Below are 20,823 nucleotides of genomic sequence, written 5' to 3'. Positions count from 1 at the left end.
GTCCATCCCGGGAAACTTCCCTGCATTCCTTACTTGACTTCCACCCTCCCTTTCCTGTGTTCTCTTTCTAGAACCACTGCATTTGGAAGTTGGACCCGCTGGACAGGTCCTCTGAGAGTTTTATCTTCTCTCCTGTTTCCAGCTGTCTTTTGGTTCTGCTTTCTGGGAAATTTCCTTAAATTCCTCTTCTAAGACTTCTGTGCAGGTTCTTAGATGCGTAATCAGATGTTTTTCATTTCCCAGAGCTCTTCTGTGCACTGAAGCGTCACCCTCATATATTCAGTGGTGTTCTGTTCAGATTTCATGCCTGTGTGACCTTCTCTACTTTCCCAGACGACCGGCCACTGTCCCCCACAAGGCTTCTGCGTGGCCGCTGAGGAGGGCACGGGCTTGGCAGCCAGAGTTCTAGAAGCAGCCAGCCGGGAAAGGGGCTCAGCCTTCAGGATCCAAATGGTCCTGGAATCCTCCTTTTTATTTTTTATTTATTTTTATTTTTTTTATTTTTTTAAAGATTTTATTTATTTATTTGACAGAGACAGCCAGCGAGAGAGGGAACACAAGCAGGGGGAGTGGGAGAGGAAGAAGCAGGCTCATAGCGGAGGAGCCTGATGTGGGGCTCGATCCCATAACGCCGGGATCACGCCCTGAGCCCAAGGCAGATGCTTAACCGCTGTGCCACCCAGGCGCCCCGAATCCTCCTTTTTAAATCCAGCCTGCCTGGGATTACCCCCCGCCGCCGCCGGCCGGCTCAGGAGATGAAGCATCTGTCCGAGGCGTCTGCAGGAGGGACGGTCACTGGGCAGAGTGGGGCAGGGATGGGAAGTCGGGGGAGTTTTCAGCCAATTCTCCCGTCTCTGGACCCAACATCAGCCCCATTTCCAGAGGCCACCGCGCAGCCAACTCCTGAGCCTCGGCTTGCTGAGGGGAACATTGATTGCTTCTCTGCTTTTCTGGCTGCTGCCTATGGACTTGGCTGCCCTGGGTCTCTGCTGTCATTGTTGCTGTCCCCTCTCTTGTTCTCTTTGTCCTCGAGGCTTTAAAAAAACTCCCTTCCCTGTCGTTCTGGGGCAGGTTCAGGAAAAAGCGAAAGCAAACGCGTGTGTTTATCTGCGGCTTTTGCCTGAAGCTAAAGGCTCCCTCCTCTGATGCCCACTCAGTGGGCCTCCTGTGGACCAGCTCGCGAATCAAATCTCCACTCCGCTCCCGCACGGACTGTGTACCAACCATAACGAAGACACGAATTCTAAACCTCCCAACTCTGTGAGGGGGGCAGCGTTACCCCACTCCCAGATGAAGAGACTGAGGTTCAGAGTGGTCAGTGAGTGGCAGAGCCCGGTGGGCTTTACTCTGCTGCTTCTTCAATCCTGGCTGGGCACAATGACCACGCCCCACTGTCTTGGACCCTCCCCCCCAAGTGGGGGTCTGTGGCTAGAAGTGCATTACCAACCCCTGGCTGGCCCAGGGAGGCTCTTCTTCACCCTCAGTCCTCAGCAGCCTCTGGACCCCAATCCTTCCCTTGTCCCTCCCTCCTCCTACAGCAGGACGGAGCCAGGCAGGTATCCGCTCAGAGATGGGAGCAAGGGAAGAAACAGTGGAAAGGCTTCCAGAGGGGATGGGTGTGGCGCTGACCCCTCCACCCAGGTCAGCACAACCTTAGCCCCGAGGGCCCTGGAGATGCTGCAGTGATCACTCACCAGGACTCCACTCTTCAGACTAAGGATCTGCGTCCTCTCTTTTATTTATTATGTTCTAATCTTTCCTTAGTTTATTTACTTAGTATTTAATTTCCTAAAAAATGAATGGACTTTTCTGTACCGATTTCAGGTTTATAGAAAACGTGACCAGAAAACACAGAACGTTCCCATAATAGCCGCTCGCCTCCTTCCCTCCACTGTCCCCGCTTCTTAACCCCTGGCGTTGGCGTGGTACCTGGGTTACAGCAAGGAGCCAGGACTGACACGTGATTAAGAACCGAAGCCCACAGCTGACATCAGGGTTCAGCGTGGTGGTGGACGTCCTGGGGCTTTTGACAACTGTATGATGACAAGCATCCACCCTCACCGGACCCTCCGGAGTCGCCTCACTGCCCTAAAACCCCTCTGTGCCGCACCTGCTCAACCGCCCTTCCCCCAACCCCTAGCAACCACTGATCTTTCGACCCTCGACCCTCTGAGTCTGGCTTTTCTAGAATGTCAGTAGTTGGAATCAAAGCACCGTGTGAAGCCTTTTCAGATGCGCTTCTGTCACTGAGCCATCTACATTTAAGGTTCCCACCTGTCTTTCTTTTCATGGCTTGATAGCTCCTATATTTTTTTTTTTGAAGCTTTTATTCATTTGAGAGAAAGAGAGAGAACAAGCAAGGTGGGGGGCAGAGGGAGAGGGAGAAGCAGGCTCCTCACTGCGCACGGAGCCCGATGTGGGGTTCAATCCCAGGACCCTGAGCTCATGACCTGAGCCGAAGGCAGACGCTTCACCGACGGAGCCCCCCAGGCGCCCCCTGATAGCTCCTATCTTGACAGCCTCAAAGAACATTTTCTTGTCTGGATGGGACAGTTCATTTATCCCCTCACCTACCGCGTGAGAGCTCCTGATGCTGCTAAGAGACCGCCTGGCTCGCAGCCACCCGGCCCCAGCCTCCAAGCCCCAGCCTCCCGAGGGAGGAGTCCCAGCCCTCCTCCACCTCCTGTGGGTTGTCAGGGCCCAGAGTCCCTGCCGGCCTGGGCCAAGCACCCGCTAGGTCCGGGGTCTCACGGAGCCATGGTGGGGGGGCAGGCTGAGTTCATCTGTTTCTCAGGGACTTTCCTCTGAGGAAGTCAAAACTGGTGACTCACTTAAAACGCCCGCTTCTGCCACTGATCAGGGTGAGAGGACAGGGCCCCAGAGCCGTCCAGTTCTGCCGTCAGGACGTGGGGGCAAGATGGCCCCCCTCGCAGGGCTGCTGATGGTACAGCAAGGGGCTCATGGGAGTGGCACCTGCCAGGGTGCCGGCGGGGGGGGGGGTGCAGAAGCAGGGACGGGGGTGCTGGCAGGAAGAAGGCTGGCCGGGGAGATGGGGGGCTCTTGGGGAGTGGAGGGGACAGAGGTGGTCCTCTCTGACAGCGTCCACGGCTGCCGAGCTGAACAACAGCCAGTGAGTGGAAGTTGGGGTTCACCTAGTTTGTGGAACCCCAACATGGTGCTCCTGGTGCCTCACTGGCTCAGGACCACCCACGGGGCCCTGAGTCATTCAACCAACAGGTACGTTCCAGTGCCTTCCTGGCACCAGGCTCTGTCGTAGGCACTGGGGATACAGCCATGTGGGGCTCCCGGCCGTGGCAGGAAATAAGCGGTGGGGGAGGAAGTGAATTAATGCTCTGAACCCAGGTGGTTGGCAGGGGTTAGGCCTCTATCTCGGGGCAGAGCCCATGGCGCAGAGCGTAGCGGAAGGGGGACAGCAAGCTGTGGGAAGCCCTGGGGGACAGTGTCCCCAAGCGCAGGAACCAGCCTGGGACACCGGAGGAAAGGAGAGTAGGCAGGTGCAGCTGGGGGCCCGGCCAGGATGGAGGGAGGGAAACCGGGTCATCCGACGGTGGGCAGGTGGGTCACAAGGGGCTGGGGGCCACGGGAAAGCAGGTGGATTATATCCTAGGTGAGATGGGCGCCTCTGGGGTGCTGGGACCTGGGGGAGAGTGCAGGGAGACCAAGGAGGTCTTAACTAGTACATGGACCTCAGGAGGTAGCACTGAGGCCCCAGGGAAACCAGGATCCATAGGTACCTTTGAAAAGCAGTGCGACTTAATGAACGTACATACCACTCATGCCTTTGACCCAGTTCAGAAGCAGGTGTGAAGCTAACTGCTTCTACACTTGCCGCTTCCAAGTCCCCGGGAAAGACCCTGATAATGTATTTACAGGATCACACGAGTTAGAAAATTTGCAAAGCAGTATTTTGGGGGGTATTGTTTTTCCTAGAGTTCCTGTCCTCAAATAAGTTCCGGCCTCTGTAGTCACCCACATCCAGCATATGATTTTTTAGAGGGCGGGGCAGGGACAGGAAGGTGAAGTAGCAGGTGTTTATAGCAGGCACAGGGGAGAAGCAGCAAGGTCAGGGGTCGGTCAAGGCAGCTGGATCCTGGCAGTGAGCTGGGGAATGGGCCACAGGACTAACCCTAGAGAAGCTGCAGACTAGAGTGGGATGGGGGGGGCACATGGGGCTCCACTCTCTTGGCAGAAACAAACCCCATGTTCAAGTTCTTCTCCCCACCCAGAATCCAAGGATATCCTGTTTCTAGGGCAGTCACAGTTATAAGTATAAATAGAGGAATGAACGGTCTATCACCTCCTGGCTGTGTGATCCAGGGCTGAGCTCAGTTTTCTCATCTGTAAAATGGGAGGATAATTCCCATCTTCTAAGGCAGCAGGCAGGACCCAAAAGGACTAGGTCCAGAAAGTGCTGGGCCCAGGGCCCAGGGTGAGGGACGCCCTCAAGAAAGCAGTGGGAAGTCAACAGGGCCCATCTGCTCTGGCTGCTGCCAGCCCTGCTGATGGGCTAGGGCCTGGCGGACCCTTCTAGAGCAATGCCCACATCGTGCAGGCTTGGATGACCCCTGTCCTGCCCTGCACATCCAGTTCCCACTCCCTGAAGGGGGAGCAGGTGCAAAGGGAATTCCAGACAGGATCAAACTGGGGTTCAACCTCCCTGCTCCCCCAGCCCGGTGACCAACCAGAGCTAGCCAATAACCCCCTGAGCCTCTGCTTCCTCCTCCAAAGAGGTCACAGACCACACCCAGGGCACTCACATGACACTAACCAGACCCTGAGAGTCCAGCCTCCCCTGTACCACAGCAGCTCCCGGACCCTCCCCTTCTTCACTCCTGCCCTCTCCCATCCTGTCCCCAGGAAGCAGCAAGATGAGCTTAAAGCACGGATCTGCTCACGCTGCTGCACAGAGCAAACCCCCTCCACCCCGGGCCCAGCTCTGCAGGGTCCGCACGCACCAGCCTCATGGGCACCGTCCTTCCCCAGCTCCCTTGCTGCCGGCTCAGCCCTCCCTACGCTTCTGTTTCTCTAGTCCATCCCCTGCATCTCTGTCCTAACACAGGGCCTTGGGGATGCCCACCACCAGGTCAAGCGTCCGTGAGGGGCTCTCAGAGCCTTGTGATTCCTCATGGCGCTTACCCAGACCCATAAGGAAACACTGATGTCTGCAATCACACGGATCACATTCTCTATCCCCTGATGGACCGCAAGCTGCTGGAGGTTGGGGGCCAGGTCTGGCCTCGCTCCCCACCAGGGGCGGGGGGCAGACCCCAGACAGATCACAGGGTAGAGCAACTCAGGAAGGCGGGCTTCGGGTTCTGGTTTGCATCTTAGCCAAGTTGCTACACAAGTTCTTGAACTTCTCTGAGCCTCAGTTTCTCCATCCACAAAGTGGGGATAAAATTATATCACAGTGTGGGCTTGAGGATTCAACAAGGCAATGAGCATAAACATTTCCTCTCGTCCCCCTGCCCCAGCCCAAATGCTCTTCCCAGGAGCCTCAAGGGGAACCTCGGCCTTACATGAGGTTCTCGGGGGGGAGAGGGGGAGAATCCCAGGCAGCATACCCTCCTGCGGTCCCCACAATGGGACCCCGGAGCCCTGCAATCCTTTCCCCACTCAGCCTTGGAGCTCTAGCCATGTGGTCACCGCTGTCCCCCAGGAAGATTCGCTGACAAACACAGGGACCTCTCCCCCCAGCTGACTAACCACCACTGGCTCCTCACCCCAGCCCACTGACCCCCTTCTGAGACTGTCCCATGCGTTATTCTCTCCTTCCCAACACTGTGGTTCTGGGGGGGGGCCACCCTAGACAAGACCCCGTCCTGTCGTCCCGTTGCCACCCCGAGCCCAGGCCGGGCACAGCAGGTGACAGGGAAGCACTGCCTCATTCAGACTCGGGAAGGATGTTTCTAGGCTCATAAGGATTTGGGGGCCACTGCCCCCTTCCAACCTGGCCCCAACACCAGGGACCGCCAGAGGGAGGGGCCCCTGGCAGGAAGACTCGGCTGGCGGTCCCTTTGGCTCCGGTGACCCAGTTGTCTCCCCCACAACAATAGTGATCGCTGTGTCACAGCTGATTAGGTGTCTGAAGCCCCCGACGCTGGGCCGGGGATCTTGAGAACTCTGGTTCTCAGCCATTTCCAGCATAGGCCTGGCCCATCCACGCTAGTGGGAGGATATCAGTGGAGCATTATCAGCAAGAGCTAACATTCAAGGAGCACTTCTTAAGCATCCAGCACGGTCTAGAGGCATGACGTGGATTCACGCATTTCAACCCATTTTATAATTGGGAAGACTGGGGCCCAGAGAGGTTAAGACACTTGCCTAGGATCAACAGCACCAGTCTCCAAAGCTCACTTTACTTGCGTCCCAGGTCATTCTGTGGTTCTGGTGAGGACTGGGCGCCCCAGCCTGGGCCCCACCCGAGCCCCCCCCCCCAGTCCCCACCCCCACCCCCGGTCCCAACCGCAGGGAAGGCGGCACGGCAGGGCGCAGGAACTCACCAGCACGCGGTCTCCCAGGCGCAGGTCCTTGTCGCCGCGCTTCACGGAGCCGCTGTCCGAGAGGTTGGAGCCCGACTCGTTGCCGGTCTTGACCGAGCTGTTGAGGACGCTCTCGCGCAGCGGGATGACCCGGCTGCTGAGCGGCGGCGTGGCCGTGCCCGAGTGCAGCGACAGGTTCTGCGCGGTGAGCGACTCCACCGAGTGCGCGTCGCTGCCCGAGCCCTCGGCCGTGGGCTGCCGGGTGAGCTTGGAGGGCCGCGTGAAGATGCCCTGCAGGGCCGGGCACTCGAAGTAGCGCACGCCGCCCACCGCGCCGTCGTTCTTGCCCACCGGCTCGTCCAGCACCACGCCGGCCCACTGGCCCGGCGCGAACTGCGTCTCGCCCAGGTACTGCACCACGCCGGGCTTCACGCCGTTCACCCACACCCGCTCGCCCACCGCGAAGTCCCCCAGGAAGTCATCGCCCACCTCGGCCGCCTTGGGGCCCGGCTTCTCGGCAGCGGCGGGGGCGGGGGCGGCGGCGGGGGTGACCGGGCCCGAGGCCTGCTTGTGCAGGGGGGAGCCTGCGGGCGGGAGAGAGGCAGCGGTCAGGGCCCCCGTGCGCGCAGAGTCGGGGCCGGAAGGTGCCCGCGCCAGTTCGCTGGTGGGGAAACTGAGGCAGGCGCGGCAGGCCGTGGGGCCTTAGGCGACCTGAGGCCTATCCCTGTCTCCCAACCCCTCCTGGCAGGTTCCAAGGATTCAAAATCTCAGCAAAGTGCCTCCTTGAGAGCAACTCCTTTCACTGCTCAGGGTCACTCAAGATGGAGGGCCGTGAATGAACCCGTTCTGGAGGGTTCCAAGCTGCCACCTCCCCATCCCCCGGTGGGCTCCAGCCCCTGGCTGTTAACCTGAGACCCGCCTCGACCCCAGGGGGGATTCAGATCTTGTGAGTGGGCTCTGTGTCTCCCCCACCCTTCCACCCCAGTCAGCTCCGGGCCCCACAAAAGGCTCTCAGACTATTCCTGGACAGCTGGTGACAACCACAGGCACCTCAGGGGAAGGAAGGGGCCAGAAAACCGTCTTGCTCCACTCCAGAGTCTTCCCTTCCCGAGCTACAGCTGCATAGAGCAGGAAACGGGAAGAGGCGCGTGGGAGGCAAGCCCTTCGCTGCCCACATTCCTGGGGCTGAGCTCTAGGCTCTCTGGGCTGAGGGGTGCCCTGGCCCAGCCCCTCTTTAGAGGAAGCATGACCCTGAGGCTTAGAGAAGCAACATCCTTACTCAAGGCCACATAGCAGAAGTGGGACTCAAACCCAGGCAGGGAAGAGACCTGCCTCTCAGGCTCTGATGGGCTACAGAGAAGCAAGTGGGAGGAAGGGAAGCAACAGCTCGAGGTCACTCTTAAAAGACAAAGCAGGGCCTGAACTCACTGCTTTGTGTGTACCTGGCTCTTGGGCCCCACGGCGGGGGGGGGGGGGGGGGCCTCCTGTGCAGTGGGGCTCAGAAAACCCACCCATTTGTACCGTGAGGTCTGGACGCTGCCCCCCCTGCCCCGACTTCCCACCAGATGCAGCATCAGACAGAGAAGGCCCCATCCTTCTCGACTCCAGAGGCTGAAGCGTGTGTGAAGCAGAGATGGGGACAGGAGGCAAGCGGATGCTGCCACACCCCCAACAGAGCTGCTTATGATTCTAGTCCCTCTCAGCGGCCCGTGGAGGGGCCGCAGGGCGGAGGCTCCCACCAGCATCTTCCTTTCGGCCAAGGCCAAGAAGCCCAGGCCTGGCAGAATGCTGTATCAAGACGAGAAGCCAGAGCTCCTGGGGGCTGGAGAAGCCACACAACTCCAAGCACAAGCCGGACAGATGAGACCGAGCACAGGGGCTCTCTCTCTGGGACCCTGGGACCCAGGCAGCGGCACTGGGGAAGCATGTGGCACCCAGGGCCTTGGCAGCCAGGATGGGGGGTCCTGACCAAGAGGATCTCTCAACTGTGAGCTGGGCTCTTGGGAGATCAACGGGCTCAGCTGCCGAACTTGACTGACATCCACAGTGAGCATAGCCGTTCACTGATGCGCTAAGAGGGGACATACAGTAGCCTAGTCCCCCCGGGACTCCTCCTCGCCTGCACCTCGGTTCTGGGGCTGTTCTCAGTGCCTGGCCCGCACAAGCACACGGTGAGCGCCGCCTGCTGTTATCTTGATGAGAATGATTTATACGAAGACTTAAGAATTTAAAGAAAAACGATCACAAAGGGACCCAGGAGGCAGAAGAACGGCTTCCAGGCAGGTTCCGGGGACCCTGGGCAAGGGTGGCTGAGCCCTCCGCAGGTGGCATAAACCACGGAAAGTCATCGTCAGCTCACAGACCTTGTCCTGCTGGTCCCCTGTGCCTGGGCTGAGCTCCTGGGGGGGCCCCCAGTCCTGATTTAGGATAATCCTGTATTACAAGGAGCCTCTGCAGGGATCCGGGAACCCTGTCCACCCCCCGCAGATGAGGCGGGCACCTTCCTTAGGAAAAGCTGCTCTGAACAGCAGCGTTAGGTGGAGGAAGCCACAAAGTGGAATATGGCCCAGCCCGCGCCCCCCTCGTAACGCTGCCCAAGCAGCCGTGGGGTCCATCGGCAGGGAGCCAACGCTGTGGTCATTAAGATCGCAGCTACCATCTATGAAACGCCGCTGGCCCAGCCCTTGAGGGGCTGGACGCTTTCTCTAGATTATATTCTTATCGAGCAGATTAGGAAGCAGAGGTCATGACTCTTGTCCAAAGATGCCCAGGCAGGAGTTGGGCCCAGCTGGTCTGGCTCAGGGCCTCCCGCCCTTGCCAGCCCCCATATATGCTCGCGTGCGTGGCATGTGCCCTTCCCATATCCGTTTCTAGAACACTTCTCTGTGCCCCGGGGCTCCGTGATGTCCACGAACTGACCTGGGCAGCTGTGACTCAGGTTAGCGCCCGTGCCTACGTGGCCTCTTTGCTTGGAGCAAAGAGGGGGATCCCAGGTCGAGGGGGCCCCAGCGTGGCTATTCTTGGCGCGAAGCTGCCCGCCCAGCTGTCCTCCTCCCCAGCTGTCCTGAGCCAGGCAGACCCTCAGGTAATCTTTCTTCCCCGCCCCGCCCCTTCCAGGGTCATGGGCCCAAAGACCAGTTGTTCCAACAGCTGCTCAAATCCAGGTCCCAAGCCTGTGGCGACCCCGCCTGGGGGGGGGGAGGGTTCCCTTCATTTTTCCTCTTTGGTGCCGTCGGCTGCCCCAGCCTCACGGGGACAAACCCTCATCAAATCCCCGACTCGCGCTGGGAAGCTTCCAGAGGCCTGGGCTCGGGAAGGCAAGGAAAACCGGGACAGAGCCCCCTTCCCTCCAGGGAGCCATGAGGAATGGCTGGGCCGGGCCTGGCCAAGCCCCTTCCCCTATCTGGGCCTGTCTCCCCAAAGCACCACAAAGGGCTAAGGCAGAAACAGCCAGGACCTGATGGTCTCCCGTCCCACCTGTTCTCCCAGAGCTATCAGACCTGGCTGGCATCCCCCAGGGCTCTGAGGCTCCTCCCTCAGAGCCCTGCACGGAGCAGCAGAAAGCAAAGGGCAGCAAGAAACTTAACCCCCTCCTGAGCACTTCCCCAGACTCCAGAGTCCCTTCCCCAGACTCCAGGCACAAGGGAATTTACTGCCGGTTTCAAGTTCAAAGCAGGACTTACTTTGAAGAAAAAGGCTGAGGGGCCTGGTGTGGGGTGGCGGCAGCTGGCGGCCTGCTGCAGTGGAGGGGGAGGCCGTCAGGGGTGCCTGGAGGAGAACGTACCTGCCCTTCCTCCTCCTGCACAGGCTTGGGTCCCACCCTGCCCTGGGAGGCGGGGATGGGCCTTGCCCATGCCTGCCGAATCTCAGTTTCCAGGGAGCGCGTTCTCTGAGCACCCAGGGTCAGACACTGGGGACCACAGCACCGCCAAACGGGGTCCTGGCAAGGGGGGTGGGGTGCAGATAACAACTCAGCTGTCCACATCCCTGACGGGGAGGAACCTAGATCCACGGGGGCCTGGGGCTGGAGAGAGAAGGCTCGCCTCCCAGAACCTCTGCCCTGACAGTCAGTCACACAGCTCACTCCTCACCTCCTCATAGAAGCCTTCCCTGACTGCTTCTCCTAAAAGCCAGCCCACCTGCATCGCCGTCCACCCCCTTCATCCTTCCAGATATTTATCCCGTATTTCGCCATGTATGCCTGCCCCCCGTACTTGAACAGATGCTCAGGAGGGCCCTGTTTCCACTCGAGCCCCCAGGCTGGCAGGCCCTCGATGCAGGCTGCCTGCTCAGAGCTGGTCCTGCTGCCAGAAGGCGGGGCCACCCGGGCTCTGTGCTGGGGTACGGATTCCTCACACCCCCGAGCAGCAGAGCATCGTTCCCATTCCTTCTGTCAAGGACCGAGGCTCACTCCAGGTTCACCTGGTCTCCCCCCACCCTAACCTTTGTACCTCCCTGAGCCCACTGTTTGCCCCAGGTTTCTATAGAAAAGCTAAGAACGTTCATCTCCTTTTAGAAGCAAACCTCTACCCCCCTTTGGTCTCCCCAGGGACCCGCCTCCCACTACCTCTAGCCTCTGTCCCCTCACTGGCTCACCACACGTGCCACGAACACCCCCCAGCCCACAAAGTCACAGCTTCCCCCACCGACACCCCTCCTGCGGTCACCCACTGTCCTTCCCAGCCAACTAGCTTTTCTCCTTCTATTTAAATGTTTAGACTACACAGATGATTCGTGTCCACTGCAGAAAAATCAGAAGGCGGAGTTACTGATGTATTTAAAAAACGAAAGCGCCTATAGCTCGGCCATACAAACACAGTTACCGTTAATATCTCCCAGTTTGTTTCTCCAGACTCTACCCCGTGCGTGGACGTTGCATACACAGACTGCGTACTTAAAAAAAAAAACAAAAACAAAAGCGTGTGGGGCCGTATTTAGACACTACTTGGTCCTTTGCTCTTCTGGCTGTAGGTATTTTTCCATCCAGCTGTGTCTCGAAGGAAGTGGCTCCATCCACCAGCAGCGAGACTCTGCTTCCCTGCCCCCATGATGGGACTCCTCTGTCTCCTCACCCCCTGGCCACCCTGGTAGTCCTGTGTTCCAGCCAGTGGGGTGCTGGTAAAGGCTTACCAATGAGCTCTCCAGGGGAAAAATAATAACCCTGATCCGTAGCGTCTGCCGATTTCCCTAAATTGCCCCACCATGGTCAATTTCAAGCTACCAGCGTTGTGTCCCACTGAACACGGAGCTGGAAAGAGATTATACAGTGTTTCCACCGTACAGCAGTAACCTCAAAAACACAGACACTATAAAACTCTACTAGTAGTAAAACAGTAATATTTGCCAGTAGTAAAATGGTGGTATAAACACCACTAGAAGTACGATTAGAAGTCGTGAGTTTTGAGTATGTATTACCTATGTTTTTAATAGAATTTATTTAATCGCAAGTTGATACGATCCAGTTTTTTAGGTAAAGGCTGTGTTTAACATCTGCCTTGTAAAATTCCTGACAATTTCACCACAGGTTCCCGGGAGCGGGAGTGGGCCTGGGCCAGTGCCGGCACACGGCTGGTCCCAGTCCAGCCCAAACCCTGCACAGGCGGCCAGTCTAAGACCCATCAGAATTCTCAACAGACCCCCTGAATGACAGACAGGAAAGAAGACGGAGAACCACCAAGTCTCTGACCGTCTCCAGTGCAGGGAAGGGGAGGGCAGGGGCGAGAGGCAGGAGGAATGTCCTCCTTCTGTGGTCAGTACCTGGGGAGCCCTGATCTACACTGTGTGCCCCCCACAATCTAACCCACTTCTGCACCTTGAGCTCCTGCTTATATGCTGCCCCGTCCCTGCTGTTTCAAAGACACTAATACACTCTCCTTGCAAAAGATCCAAGTGACAGAGGAAGACGCAGAAGTTGGGTCCCCATTGTCTTCTCCAGTCCTGATCCCGTCCCTGGCCGCCAGACCTGCCCTTCCAGCAGCTGCCTCCTCCTGGATGTCCCCTAGGACCTCACACTTGACGGTCTAGACCACAGTGACCCCCTCCAAGAGCTCCTCCTCTGTACTCCCCAACAGGGGAGTGCATCCCCCCAACATCCATTTACTCAGACCACAAATCCTCATTATTCCTTCCCCCTCACCGTGGCCCCCAATTCAGTTAATCATCAGATCTAGGAATTCCACAGGAGAAATAACTCTGAAATGCACATCTCTCTACGGTCCCAGAGGCCCCTCCGGATAGCAGGCCCATGAGATTTCACACCACCTGCCACAGCAGCAGACAGAAGGGTCTCTCCCAGCCTCCAGCACCCCCTGCCCTGCTTCACCCCCTCCAGAGACATCCGGGAGCCCCTCTAAACACAAACCCACTCACATCATCACTCCCCACTTGGGTCATTTCAACTCTAGACAGGGAACTCTCTAGGTTAACCTCGGACTTTTTTAACAAGCCTGTGTTACTTTGGTTAAAAAATGTCATAAAAATGAAGTACAAATAAATAAAATCTTTAAAAAAAAAAAAAGAAAAGAAATACAATAGGGGCACCTGGGTGGCTTAGTTGGTTAAGCGTCTGCCTTCAACTCGGGTCATGATCCCCAGCGTCCTGGGATCGAGTCCCACATCGGGCTACCTGCTCCGTGGAGAGCCTGCTTCTCCCTCTCCCTCTGCCTGTCCCTCCCCCTGCTTATACTCTCACATGCTCTAAGAAATAAATAAAATCTTAAAAAAAAATACGTCTTCAATAAGAAAAAACTAAATAGGGAATGTAATCTTTGGTCCATTTCCCAAAGAAATAGTTTAGACAGAAAAAAACTGACTCACTGTCATACCATTCACAAAACAAACAACAAAAAACCCCTGAGGGGGTGTGGCTGGCTCAATCAATAGAGAGGGTGACTCTTGATCTTGGGCTTGTGAGTTCAAGCCCCATGTTGCGTGTAAAGATTACTTAAAATAAAAAAATCTTAAAAAAAAAAACAAAACCCTGAATCTAAGTGTCCCCAAATAGGGAAGCATTATATAAATTAGGGTCAAGTCTTTCAGATTCATAAGCAACTTTTTTTTTAAGATTTTATTTTTTTTAATTAATCTCTACACCCAACATGGGGCTCGAACTCACAACCCCAAGATCAAGAGTCGCACGCTCTACTGCCGGAGCCAGCCAGGCGCCCCCTAAGCAACTTTAAAATAATTCTTCCAGATTATATGGAAAGGTGTTTCTGATGCGATATTTGGTCAGAAAGCAGGGCTCTGTGTCCCAACACAGAGCACATGGACACAGATTCCTGGAGGCGGGGAACATGATAAAAAGCTATCAATTTTACTAAAACACAAGAGGGGCCTTTCAGGGACTCACAGTGACAAAATGCTCTAAACTGAGGAGTGTAATGAGGTCTGCCCTCTGTCCCTGAAGGCCAGAGGGAAAAAAGTGAGCCTATGCTAAGGCCCAGTCCCCTCAAGGAAGCAAGCAGTTCCTTAAATGTTCCACAGAACATAGTTCCACAGGGGATTAGTAGGTATTATGAAAATAAATAATCTCCAATTTCAAACAAGCTTGAGAAATAGCGGCTTAAACAAAGTTAGGTGTTTTTTGTTTTTGTTTTTTTTTTTCCTGCAGGACTTGTCAGAGGCTTTAACATGCTAATGAACACTGGGACCTCAACCTCGTAGGAGGGGCTATAAAGGTGACCACATGATTCATCATCCAGAACCAGACACCTTGAAGAGAAGGGAGGTGCTATTAATACAGCATCATGCCAAGACCACAGACATAAACGAGGGCTGTCCCAGACAGAATGGTCACGCTGGCATTTTCTTCTCTGTGTCACCTAAGGAAACCCTGCCTGTCCATCAGACTAGCTCCAACACCCCTCACTGGCACAACCACTCTGCAGGACTCTGTTTTCACTTGGTTCGCACAGCCCGCCTCCCAGGCTGCTAGTACGTGTCCGAGTCCCACTCAGAACACAAGCCCTGGGAAGGGGGGCCCACACCGACTCCCCTCTCCATCCTCGGAGCCCATAACCAGGCTGAAATGCAGACTGGCCACGACCCTGACCTCCCTCCCTGGTGGCCACAAAGCAACATACATAAATGTGCCACGAACCCCAAGCAGCCTCTGCTCTAAGCCCCCTCCTGTCCCCAGCAGGTGCTCAAGGCAGAGGTCATGAAGGAAGGGACAGGGCCCCCATAGCATTCCTCAAGGGAGACGGCTTTCCTACAGTGCATCCCCCGAGCCCGATCCACTCTCCAGTCAGTCCTTCTGATCACCGACTAAATCCACCCTGGGGCCCACCCTGACCACGGCAGGGCCCGCCCAGGCCACCCCTGTGGCCACAACAGGCCCAGCATCCCCCTGCTCCGCTGCCTCCAGCCAAGCATCCCTGAAGAAGGAACCATCTATCAGTCCGCTCTGGGGTGGGCCCCATCCCAAGGATAGCTCAGCATCCTTCCTGAGCCAAATGGAAGTCAGAAGTCCCCTTCCCTTCCCCCTACTCCCAAACCAGGAGGGCAGAGCGCCCCCCCCCCACGCCCAGCAGACTCAGGCAGGGACCAAAGGGGAGAAAGACGTGTGAGGCTTACCCTGGAAAGAGCAGAGCCAGCTCCCCATGGAGAAGTCCCGCTCCGGCCACACCAGGCCACACACCACGGCAGGCAGGCACTGGCAGATGGGCCCCTGCCCCCCGGATCAATACCAGGCGACGTCAGGAACATGAGGAGGCTGCCCTGCCCCCCACCTGCTCTGCAGCCCAGCCACAGAAATGCTCAGCTTGGCTTTCCCCATCCTGATGCCATTAAAAAGTTTAGGATGTGGTTAGGGGAGGAGGGCCGAGAAGTTGACCTTGAAGGGGGTGGAGTGCTGCCTGGGGCTCATGCAGGCTCTGCAGAAGCAAAGGCTGGAAGTCTGTCCTGGTTCTGCCCACATCTGCAGGGCAGCTGGGCCAAGTGATTGAAAATGGGGATGATGCTACCTGCCCTCCCAGGGAGTGGGACACCAAGGTGAAAGGCATATCCTCCAGGGGACAGAGTCGGGTAGGACCCGTGTCCAAGACTAGAGGCCAGCTCCAAGCTCTGTGGGGCCCACTTGGGGCACAGCACACTGGTTCCCGTGTCTGGAGCGCCCACCAGGTATGGGGGGCATCTGGGCCCCAGTTCCATAAGCCAGAATGGAAAAGCTCTGGGACCAGTGCTGTGCAGGCGCTTTGGGGGGACTGTGCCCCGAGTGGCCTGCTCCCTGCCTGAGGGAGAACTCCCACGCACGCTCATCCTTGACTTCCATGTCTTGGGTCCCCAGCATGAGGAAAGGCCACAGGTAATTTGGGGGACAGTTGTGACCAGCCTGATGAGAATGGATCACTCCTCCCACCTGCCACCTGCCCAGGATGGGACTAAACGGGGGGTCCCAGCCACCCCACCAACTGGGGGTCCCAGCCACCCCACCCCCGCGGCAGGGCAGTAAGTGCCAGGGCCTGAGCCTCCACCCCAGCCCCACCACTCTGGGCTCTATTGCTCTGGACAGCTCAGATGACAGCTTGACCCTCAGTTTTGTGGGCTTGAAAATGGAAAGAACAGGTCCCTCCCTGGGTTGTTCATGAGAAGCAGCATGGCAAGACGCCTCGGTGAAGCAGAGGGGGTCAAACACCGTCCCTCGTAAATGGGACACCTCTGGAGCCGGACCACAGAGCCGGGGAGGGGCCCCTTGAGGACCTGTCTGGCCTGGGGAGGGGCAGGGGGAGCACGGCAGCGGCCTCTGTCTGTCCCTGGGCCCCGCAACCCTGAGTCCCTCCCATGTCACTCCCCATGTCACCCGTTCTCCTTGGAGCCAGAAAGGACCCCTATACCACCTGGCTTGGCCTGCCTCCACCTGAGGCCCAGAAGCAGGTTCAGGGAAGGGCTGAGGGCTCCCGTTCACAGCCCGCTGCCGCCCCCTCTTGCCCACCATCGCCAGGCAGTGGTTGCCCGACCCCTGCAGGTGGCTCTGGACTCAAAGGGAGGGCTGTAGCCCATCAGCAGGCCTGGCCAGTCCTGGCCACCGGCCTTGAAGCCTGGACCCCCTTCTTCCTCAGGCCCAGGATGGATTCCAAAGCCTCAGGCGGTCCCTGTGCCAGCTCCCAGCTCCCCACTGGGGCCCCGGCGCCTGCCCAGACCTGTTCCCAACACTCCCCCTGGCCCACTCGAGCCACACTCTGGCCCCCAGACATCTCAAGACTCAGGGTCTTTGCAGCCAGTATTCTGTCTGCCTGGATGCTCTTCCCACCTTGGCTGGGCTGGTCGCTACTTGTCACCTGAGCAAGACCATCCCCGACAGCCTGAGCTGAGGCAGCCTCCAGGGGGGCTCCATCCTGTCTGGCTGGGCTGCCCCCGACCTCACGAGCCCCTGCGCACTGGCGGGTCTCAGACCGCCCTCCTGTGCACCTGCCGCTCTGACCACCTCTGGGCCACCTCCTAGTATGACAGTCCCCCTCCAACGGCCCCTTGTTCCTGCCGCTTGCTGTCTGCGCCAGCTCGGGGGACTGACGCAGCCCCTCTCCGTCCCCCACACGGTGGGGGGGCAGGGGCATCGGTCCAGGCCCGGCCCTTGGCAGACCCTCTGCCCGGAGGCTGAGCTCATACTTTGGGAGACAGCCACTGCCCTGATTCCCAGAGCCGAGTCCCGCTTACTGCTGCCGCTGCCCCCCCATCACCCCCAGGATCCAGCCTCCACCAGACCCACCTCTGGGGCCCCAGCGCCCCTCACACAGGGTCCCGGCCTTCAACAGGGGTGGGCACGTCCTGCACCTCGGACAGCAGATGGCCAGGGCCATGGGGTGGGTGAGGGAGCCCGAGGAGTCAGCGGGGGGGGGGGGGGGACCCTGTCCTCCTCTGGTGTTTCCACCTGCCCCTCCTCCTCTGCAGAGACTCTGGTTCTGAGACCCCAAGCAGAGCAGGGACAAAAGCAGCTGTGGGCCTCAGAAATCTTCCTTCCCCTCTCACCAGGCCAGTTGCTCTGGGCTCTCTGCTCCCTCCCCACCGCCTGGAAGTCTTGCTGGGACCTGCAGGGGCAGCGGGTGCCAGAGACGGGTGCCAGAGACAGAGGGAGGGGGACACCAAGCCCAGCTGCGGCCTTTGCCGCCTGCGTGCCCAGCGGCGGGCACGGGGGTGTGGCTCTGTCATCAATTGGGCATTCACGGCGTGGCACCTCCTCTCTCTGGAACAGTCCTGCGGGGGGCGGGGCACGGGGGGCCCCAGGCAGAGTCAGACCACCCAGCCCCCACCCTCAGGGGCTCTGCCCGTGCAGTGTGACCGGAAGCAAGCAGCAGGCTGCAGAGAGGACAGCAAGGACACCGCAGCAGCTCAGGGGGGCACTTCCCACCGAAGGCAGTAAGACGTGGAACAGTGAGAGGGAGATCTGGGCACGGCCCACGACTGAACGGCTTCAAACGGTACGTGCAATAGGAGAAAAGACCGGAAGGAGCTCTATCGCAGCGGTGGCTGTGATTAGGTTAAGCAGAAGGGTGGTGGTTGCTGCTTTTATCACTCGCGAATTTTCCTGTAATGGGACTACGAAGGGAAGGCGAAAGGAAAAAAAAGGCTTCTTTCATGAGCTTCGTACTTGCAAGCACTTCACACTCATTAACTCTCTGGATCCCATTTGTAGCTCAGAGAGGCTAAGTCCCTCTTCCAGGGTCACACAGCAGGGGCAGTCAGAAGGGGCATTAAGGGCTGGACCAGAGCCAGAATTCAGGCCCCACTTGATCAGGGAGGGAGTAAAGGACAAAACCCAGAAGGCGCTACGGGGCCTCTCTCCAGAAGACAAGAGGGTTGGGTCGGGCTGGTGAACTTCTCCCAGAGAATGGCCACACGACCCCTACTTGGACCAAGCTCAGCCCCCTTAGTGCCTTTGCCGGACCCTTCCTCCGCTGCCAGCACGTCCTCCTCCTCTCCACACTCACATTCCCGCCACGCTGAAGGCTGAGCTCACTCCCGCTTCCTCTAGGAAGCCTTCCCTGATGGCCCACTCTTGGTGGTCAGCCTCTGACCTCCCCTAGGCCTGGCAGTGAGCGCAGGACTCCTGACCTGGGTGGCTACACGCCTCCTCACCCGGCTCCTCATCCCCACAACCCGTTCCCCACTCCTCTGCTAACACCCTCCAATAGCTCGTCACCCCGAAAACCAACCCGAACCCCTGCCCTTCACAATCTGCCTCCGCCCCCCTCCCCATTGCACACTCCTCTCCACCCAGACTTGTCTTCCTTCCTTCTCTCACAAACCAGGTCTGTTCCTGCCTCAGGGCCTTTGCACCACTCATACTGTCCGCATGGAACATCCTTTCCTCCTTGTTTTCCCCCTCTGGCTTCTTCCCATCGCTCAGTAATGTCTGTCATGAGTAAGGGAGAATTTGCCACGTTGGAGAGGAAGTCTGGGCTTCCAGAGGAGCTGTTCTGGACAAGCCTGCCTGCAGAAATCTGCCCGGGGGCTGCAGGGCCACACCACAGTTTCCTTACTCTCCCAGCCTGGCTGTCAGGCTCTGCCAGGGCCCTGGTTCTGCCAATTGTCCGTACCTTTGGCTCAGACTTTCCTTGACTCCACCCAGGGCCCAGATTGCCTAATCTGGCCCCTGGCTATTTTTCCGTCTCTCCAAACTTCTGTACCAATCAGATGAGACGGAAAGTGTCTTACCCTGCTAGCTGGAGTGTAATCAAAGCCAGGAATTGTGTCCAAAGACATTCATCACAGTGTCATTTATCAAAGTGGAAAAATAGGAAACAGTCATCCCCAACTGCAGAGAGTGAGTTAAGAACATGTTTCCAATTCTTTTTTATCATATTCTTTTTGATTTAAAACTCTCCGGTGGCTTCCTGGTGTTACTACAACAGAAGTGAAATGCCCTGGAGAGTCCCAAGCTGTCCCCACCGTGGCCCACCCTGTCTCACCAGCACGCTTGTCACTGGCCACATGCCAGCCTCACTCTCTTTCTTTCCCTCCCTAATATTTGCCATGTGCTCTTCTGCCACTGGGCCTTTGCACAAGCTGTTCCCTCTGCCTGGAACACCATCTCCTCTTCAACTAATAGACCGTCACCGTCTGGACCTCAGCTCACCTGTCCCGTCCTCAGGTCAGGCCCCAGTTCTAGGATCTCCGACACTCCACCCCCCCCACCAGATCAGCAGCCCCAGGGGAGGGCTGGGCCCACATCCGGTTTTGCTCAGAAGGAGAGCTCTGCTGGTTAAGACTGTGTCAACAAAGCAGGCCTTTGATTTATAGTTGTTGGAAGAACAAGATATCTTACAGCCATTAAAAATGACGTGGAAAAATCCACTTTGATCATATTAGAAGGAAAAAACCCAGATTTTCAAGTTGCATATGCAGCATGATTGCAAGTAGGTAGGAAAAAAGAAGTAGAAGGATATAAAGCAAAATAACAGTTGCTTCTGGGGGTAAGATGACAGGCAAGTTACCTCTGCATCAAATTTCCTGAATATTCCATCGGGGGCTGTCTGACTCTCATCTTCATGAGAGCACGTAGCTAACAGCTGTCTCCCACCCCCAGCCCAGGCACTCGGCCCCCACCTCTGCCCACCAGCAGGAGGATGAGGGGTCCGGTACGGAAAGGCTAAAGGACACGGTCCTCGGTGGCAGACAAGGCTGGCGGGAAGATGGGGCTGGCTCGCTAGGACACTCCCAGACCCTGGAAGGGAAACCATGGGGGTAGGGAAGCCACTGGAGGCTGGAGTTTGAACCCTGGCTGAGTGACCTTGGGCCCAGTGTTATGCCCACCCAGATCCCCGCTTTCTCACCCCTAAGCGGAGCCCGCAGGAGGACCTGCCCCCCAAGGAGGGGCAGCGTGGAAGGAAACGACACACTAAATCGTGCACTGGTGCTCGGTGCTAGATAATTAGGAAAGGGATGACAGCCAGACAAAAGGAAGAACTTCCGTGTGCTGCTAGCCCCCAGGCTGGTCTCTGACGGGCTCTTCTGGAAGCACCACTCCCCACACCCGGCCCTTCACCCACCACCTTCAGCCCCGCGCACCTTCCTTGGAGCCGGTGGCTGCCGCTGCCGTGGACACAGAGGTCGACCCGGTGGACGTCCGGCCCACGGGGCTCGAGTGTTTCCCCCCACGGCCGGGGGGCTTCAGGCCGCTGGGCTTCTGCATGGTGGTGCCAGTCGGTGTGTGGAGAAGGGTCCGTGTGGGTCACGTCCTCTCCACCATTGTCACTCACCTGCGGGCAGACAAGAGCCATCACCTCATCATGTCACCACTGGTCAGGGCCCCTTGATGGTAACACAGCGGGATTCCTGCACCCTCAACCCAGTGGGGCGGGGATCACCACACCCCTCTTTC

At 57.7% G+C, this 20,823-nt stretch overlaps 1 protein-coding gene across 5 annotated transcripts in view; it reads right to left on the bottom strand.

Annotated features, from left to right (window-relative positions):
- Nucleotides 1-20,823, bottom strand: part of CLIP2 (CAP-Gly domain containing linker protein 2) — a 71,312-nt gene that overhangs the window by 30,626 nt on the left and 19,863 nt on the right. For all 5 annotated transcript variants that reach the window (XM_087868226.1, XM_045786164.2, XM_087868234.1 and 2 more), the window contains 2 exons: nucleotides 20,511-20,701; nucleotides 6,525-7,087 (listed from right to left, as the gene is read on the bottom strand). In XM_087868226.1, the coding sequence (XP_087724352.1) occupies nucleotides 6,525-7,087; nucleotides 20,511-20,634 (687 nt within the window). In that variant the 5' untranslated portion in view covers nucleotides 20,635-20,701. The remainder of the gene's footprint in view (nucleotides 1-6,524; nucleotides 7,088-20,510; nucleotides 20,702-20,823) is intronic.

The sequence above is a fragment of the Ursus americanus genome, chromosome 2 (genome assembly GCF_024610735.1).
Source record: "Ursus americanus isolate L20-20 chromosome 2, mUrsAme1.1.p, whole genome shotgun sequence".
NCBI classification, from domain to species: Eukaryota; Metazoa; Chordata; class Mammalia; order Carnivora; family Ursidae; genus Ursus; species Ursus americanus.
Note: the sequence above shows the minus strand (reverse complement) of the source record. Positions and strands in the feature narration are given on the sequence as shown.